This window comes from Petromyzon marinus, chromosome 38 (assembly GCF_048934315.1).
Source record: "Petromyzon marinus isolate PM22_M1 ecotype Great Lakes invasive population chromosome 38, UKy_Petmar_22M1.pri1.0, whole genome shotgun sequence".
Taxonomy (NCBI): Eukaryota; Metazoa; Chordata; class Hyperoartia; order Petromyzontiformes; family Petromyzontidae; genus Petromyzon; species Petromyzon marinus.
In genome coordinates, this window is record NC_133704.1 from 6054003 (window position 1) to 6060002 (window position 6000).

At 50.1% G+C, this 6000-nt stretch overlaps 1 protein-coding gene across 1 annotated transcript in view; it reads left to right on the plus strand.

Moving 5' to 3' along the window:
• Positions 1–3636, plus strand: part of DPH1 (diphthamide biosynthesis 1) — a 121991-nt gene extending 118355 nt beyond the window's left edge. Inside the window, exon 12 of the mRNA XM_032967819.2 lies at positions 1556–3636. Within this exon, the coding sequence (XP_032823710.2) occupies positions 1556–1807 (252 nt within the window). The 3' untranslated portion in view covers positions 1808–3636. The remainder of the gene's footprint in view (positions 1–1555) is intronic.
• The last annotated feature ends 2364 nt before the right edge of the window (positions 3637–6000 follow it).

Here is a 6000-nt window from a genome sequence, read left to right on the forward strand (position 1 = left end):
CCCAAACTGTGGATCGTTTAGTCAACCCATGGAGACACACAGAGACTGGTAGAGACACAGAGACCCATAGATAAACGTTCAGATATATAGAGACCCATAGAGATGCATTAAAGAGCAACCACATTCGTGCGATTGTGACTATGCAAACCAAACTGTGGACCAGTTAGTAAATCACTGTAGTCTGCACTTTTCCAAAGAGGAGGAGGAACAGCAACACGACGAGAACTCTCTCCTAAAGCCTTCTCGTCATGTGCTGGCATCGACCTCCTGAGCACATTGTCACACGCAAGAGTAGAATCGAAATCCACTGCTGGAGGAAGGCCTCCCAGGCCGTCTCGCATTTACATTCATGCGTGTGGCACCTGCACAGCACCAGATTCCATCGCTCCATCTCCATGGTGGACGTTAGCACCACGGTGGCGAGATATTTACTGCCTCGCCTGGTATACAGGAGATTGTGGGTTCAATCTCGACCCTGACACCTGTATATTTGGAGTTTGCATGCCTCTCTCCCCGTGGTTGCGTGGATTTATCTCCGGGTCCTCCGGTTTTTCCCTCCACATTTCAAAGTATCTGGCTGCTGATGAATGTCCACGTGATGATCAGCTATCGTTTGTGGCCGAAATCGCTTCCGAAAAAAAATCTGCGTGGCTCAGTGGGTTTTACCTGGTAAAATGAAAATAAAATAGTTGAGGTTTTAGTTTAGTTGGGATTTGCCAGTGCTGAAAGACTACCTGTAGATTACTCTTTTGGGTTTGCACACGGCAAAATCGCCCCCCTGTTCGCAGGACCCTCCAGAAAACGAGTCTTGAGACTCCGCAAGGCTTCCCTCGGTTAAACAAGCGCGGTAATCATAATAAAAATTAATAATGTAGCAGAATGCTCTTGTTCAACAAATACAGTAGTTTCTTTGGAGCGAGTTGCCCCCTTTCTCTCTGCTGGAGAGACATCGAGCGCCTGGAAGCTGCTCCACGTTTTGAGACTCACAAACCGTCGGCCAGAGCTTCCTTTACCCGCCACTACCAGACGAATCCTTCACCGCGACTCGTTCGGCGCTCTGACCGACGTTTCGCTCCGCCTGCCGGGAGCTATGCATTTCCACGCGATAAGCCACTTTGATGAGGGGTAATTTGTGGCCTCCGAAAAGTAAGTTAATGGCTCGGTGGGCTTTACCTGGTAAGATAAAAAAACAGTAAAAAAAAATGTGTATATATATTTTTTTAAGTTATTTTTTTTTTACATTTCCTATACTTTGCACTCGGGTCGTGTTTTTGTATTGTTTGTTGTTGTAACCTTCTGACCCACCCCTACTGGACATCGGTGAAAAAGAGCTTCATAGCTCATCGGATTCTTCCAGCATAACTAAATGTTCACATCCCGAGCTTCTTCCGGGAGCCAGATCGGGAGACAATGCGCGGAAGACTCGAAGGTCCGCTCCCGTCGCCCGCGTACCACGACGACGAGACGGCTTTGCACCCTTCGGCGCTGTCGCCGGTGACCTCTTTTGACCTTGACCCCCGCGGGATTTCGTTCGTCTCCGTTCGTGCCGTCGCAGCGCGAGGCCGCGAAGGGCGGCAGTCCTGCCGAGGTGACGACGCTGACGGCGACGGCGGAGGAGGCGACGGCGCGGCCTTGCGTGCGGGACTGCGGCTGCGTGAAGGAGTCCGGCTCGGGCGCGCAAGCGTCGCAGCGCAGAGCCGAGGTGGCGCTCGGCTCCGCGCCGCCGGAGTCCGGCTCTGGGGCCGCCCCCCCACCGCGCGCTTGGAGCCGGGCGGCCGGATGGGCGCGGAGGACAGCTCGGAGCTAAGCGGCGGCGGCGGTCGGACGCAAGAGGAGCCCGAAAAAAAGTCGTTTTGTGCAATTGCAAGATTGCACTGAACTTGCCTGCAAGTGGCACAAGCACATTTGTGGGGGGCCTGTTTCGTGATTTCCCTGCACCTGTCAAGTCACGTACGCGCGTTCATTAAAGTGGCTCGTAAGTCATTGGTTTGAAATTCTTTCTTGACGCGGGCACACTCGGGGTGCCAAAGTTCGAAATGATTTCTCGCCTCGGGGTCCAGGCACCTGCTCATGCCTCTGGCACGGGCGAGTCAACAACTTTTGACGTCGCCCTTAACGGGTGACGTCAAAAGTGGCCTGAACTCGTGTCACTGGGTTCATGACGCATTGTGCTGTTCACTGCGCCGCCGCATCTGTGACACATGTTTAGAGGTTTACACAGCAATCCCTTTATATTTGCATTTTATTTAATTTTAATCCATTGTAAATTTAGCAACAACTCATTTGAGGATATCAAATTCCACGGCGGTGTTATGTAGGAAATCTCATTTATAGAACCCCTTATAAGTATAGAGTTGCTCCGTGTGACATTGGGAAAATGTAGACCCCTGCAGTCAATGCAGATGCACACTGAATTACATGACTTAACCTCCAGCGTCTCAATCAATGAATTGATTTTCTAAATGTTCGTTACTAAACACCTCTTCAATTGTGCTGCTTAACTCTCGAATCCGACACCGACGCTCTCTCGCATAAAGCCGTGGGCGAGGATTACTCCTTTAAAACGTCTCGGGGAAAAAAAAAAAACAGGACCGGGATTGAAAGCCGTCGTAAGCAGGATAACAATAAAAAAACGTGCCGCTAACGGGGCTCTATTAAAGCAGGGAAACAAAAATTACGTCCCCAATAAGAGAACCCTTCTTGTGCTGCAGTGTAATTAGGAAGTATTTGATGTCCCTAGCATCGATCGGAGGGTATCGCGCTGCACGACGGCGTCCATCGGTTGGTGGAAAGGTATCGCGATTGGGGTCGGCGTGGTGCGGATCTAATAATAGTGCGAGGAGCACGCGCCACCATCACATGCGCGCCCGCCATGGACGTGGCCTGCACAGTCTTCCAGTAGATTATTATCGATGCACCACATCGGGGCGTTGATTTGGAACGGGCTTCGTCCCTGTTCGCGTACCGGGAAAGAAGACGACGATGATGATGATTTTCGTGAGAAGTACTGGGGATGATGACAAGTATGGATGAATCGTCGCGATTCCACGATCGCAAACGTGGACCCCCGTTTGGTCCCGTGTCGTTTTCAATCGTTTCCGTCTTGTTTTGCGTCGTGAATTTTTTTTTAAAATAAGTGTCAGAAAAAAATAAAATAAAACCTTTGCTAATCCACTGCTGGATGAAGGCGAGCCTCCCCCATTCCGTGTCGGTGCTTGGAAGCGCCACCGAAGACCGTCAGCAGCAGCAGCAGCGCGAGCACGCAGTTGCAGGGCTGCCCCCTTCGAGCGACGGGGTGGAGGGGAAGGGGGGGGCAGTGGCAGCTGCGGCGGGAGGGATCTGGAGCCGTTTTCAAAGGGAGCGTCGCGCGGAGAGTCTGCCAGCTTTATTGATCGTTCGCTAAACAAATGAAACGCACGGTAACGCATCTAAGCACCGTGGAATTCATGGCTCATGGAAGCAGAAGTAGCTTTTTTTTTTGTTTCACGCGCGCAAAATAGTTTTTAAAAAGTATTTACCTTTCGTGTAATCTGTTTTCTGCTCCAGAGAAGTATTGCCTGGCAAAGTACCGAACGTTTTCCCAAATGTTCCGCTGGTGAAGGCTGTGGTTTCTATTAAAAAAAAACAAAGTTTCAACGCGTGTAATACATGAAAAAGATGGCAGCTTGCACTGCTCACTGATACATTATGCATACAACAAAAGGCAACCAACTAGAACTTTTTCTTTACTTGATCCGGTCACTTTTGAGCGAGCCGTAGAGGTGCGGCCGGCTGGCTCAGAGGTCAAGAGGTCAAAGCGCCGAGCCGGCACCCGCAGATATATCCGTGATTTAAAACCGGGTGGTCACGCGTACGGTGTGAGGTCTACGGCAGTGTTCTTCACTCATTTTCAAAGGGGGGCGGGGGTGGGGGTGGCACGTTCGCCGAGAAGACATCGTCAGTGTGAGGGACGACCACACCGCCTGCAAGGGGTATTGTTGGAGGCTGCACACAAAGACAAAGAGCCCCCGGATAGCCTTTAACAGACCGTTGAGGCAAGTGCTGTTAGCGAGCACCTATGAAGGCCGGCACGTAACACGGGGGGGGTGGGGGGTGGGTGGCCAGCACCATGCCCGTTCCCCCCAGTCGCAATGTTTTTACCGCACCAGGTACTCATTTGGGACCGAGTGGACCTAGGGGAGGCCCAGGACCGGTGCAGATAATCGTCACCGGTGTTGGCCGCGAGCGGGGATCGAACTCGGGTCAGCTGGGTTTCAGAGCGCAGCGCGCTACCGCTCCCCATGCATACACACACACACACGCATATACACATACATGCGTACAGAAAATCGAATCGATCAAGGGAGATAATCAATTAGCTACGAGGGGACACTTATTGAAGTTGTGAAGTGCGCTGTTTGATCCACAACACGAGCCCACAAATGGACTTCTCGGCAAGCAAAGGCACGAGACGCTTTTGCCACGTGCGCTCGGATGTAAATAAAGTCCCCTAAGCCGCCAGGTGCGATTCCACGTCGCCATCGGCCGGACTAATAAGAACTGGACGTCTGTTACTATTGAACATCTATGAAACAGAGCTTTATAGCTCATCGGATTCCTCCAGTGTAAATAAATATTCTGATGCTGAAGTAAGGACTCGGAGGGCATTTAAAACGCTGACTTGAAAAAGAAATCTGAATATTTATACTGGAGAAATCCGATGAGCTACAAAGCTTTTTCTTTTCTTACAGATGTCCAGTCGGGGCAGATCAGAACGTTACGACAACAAACAACAACAAAAACACGATATTAATGCAAATTAAACGTAAGGAAATCACTGACAAAAATATACATATGAAACTAAACTCTTTGGTTCTTTCGGTAAAGTCACGTAGGTATAAACTAGAATAAAATACCTACGTGACTTTACCGAAAGAACCAAAGAATTTGGATTCCTGCAGTTTACGAAAGCTTCAAATCAAGATTAAAACTAAACTCATTTTTTATTCTGCCTAGTAAAAGTCCACTGAGCTGTGAGCTTGTTTTTTTTTTCAGACGCGACCTGGCAACAAGCGATTGCTCGACAAAGAGGCCTTGTTATCACGTGGAAATGTACAGCAGCCAAATCACCTAAACAATCTAAACGCGTGGGAAACATGTGTGCGCGCCTTCGTCACGTTCGCCTTAGCACGCGCTTGCTTCAATGAGTCCCAAGCTGTTAACGACTTCGCCCGGTATATAGAGGATGTCATGGGTTCGATCCCGACCCTGACGCCTGTATATTTGGAGTTTGCATGTTCTCAACGTGGTCGCGTGGATTTTTCTCCGGGTCCTCCTCGGACTTTTTTTCCCTCCGCGTGTTTGAATCACCGTGCGTTTTTTTTTAGAGTATTTGGCTGCTATAAATTTCCACGTGATAAGCCGCTTTGTTAAGCTAAGAGCTGTGGCCAGGTCTCTTCTGAAAAGGAGCTGTATAGCTCAGTGGGCTTACCGGGCGAAATGAAAATCTACTTTCGTTTAATAGTTTTTACTCCGCACAGTTAGGAACTCCTTCAGCATTGCGTTCTCCTCCGCTTACAATTACGCCGTTCCACACACGACACGCGGCCCATTCGTACGCAGGCACTTTTATCATTTGTCAAAACTATCACGCGGTGACTTATGCGAAAACGTGGTCCGCATAACTCCCACACGCGGAGGGCGGGGGGGGGAGGATTGGGGGCTTGGCACATTGCCAAGTTTATGGAAGGGCATTTTTGGCCCATATTTCACTGTGGGCAAGACAACCAATATTTACGGATGCTACGCCCGCGGAATGAAATACGGAGTGTGCTGCCGGTAAAAGTAGCCCCCCCCCCCCGTTTTGGATTTTTTTTTCATCCTGCCAAAAGTTAAAGATGGTAAAAAGGCGCGGCCCCTGAAATTCCCTGCTCACGCTCAACGCTGACGGAAGGCCGCCTCCATCGGAGTGGAAGCCCTTCCCAGAGGAGGATACATGGTCATTTTTTCGTCCAAGCTGGC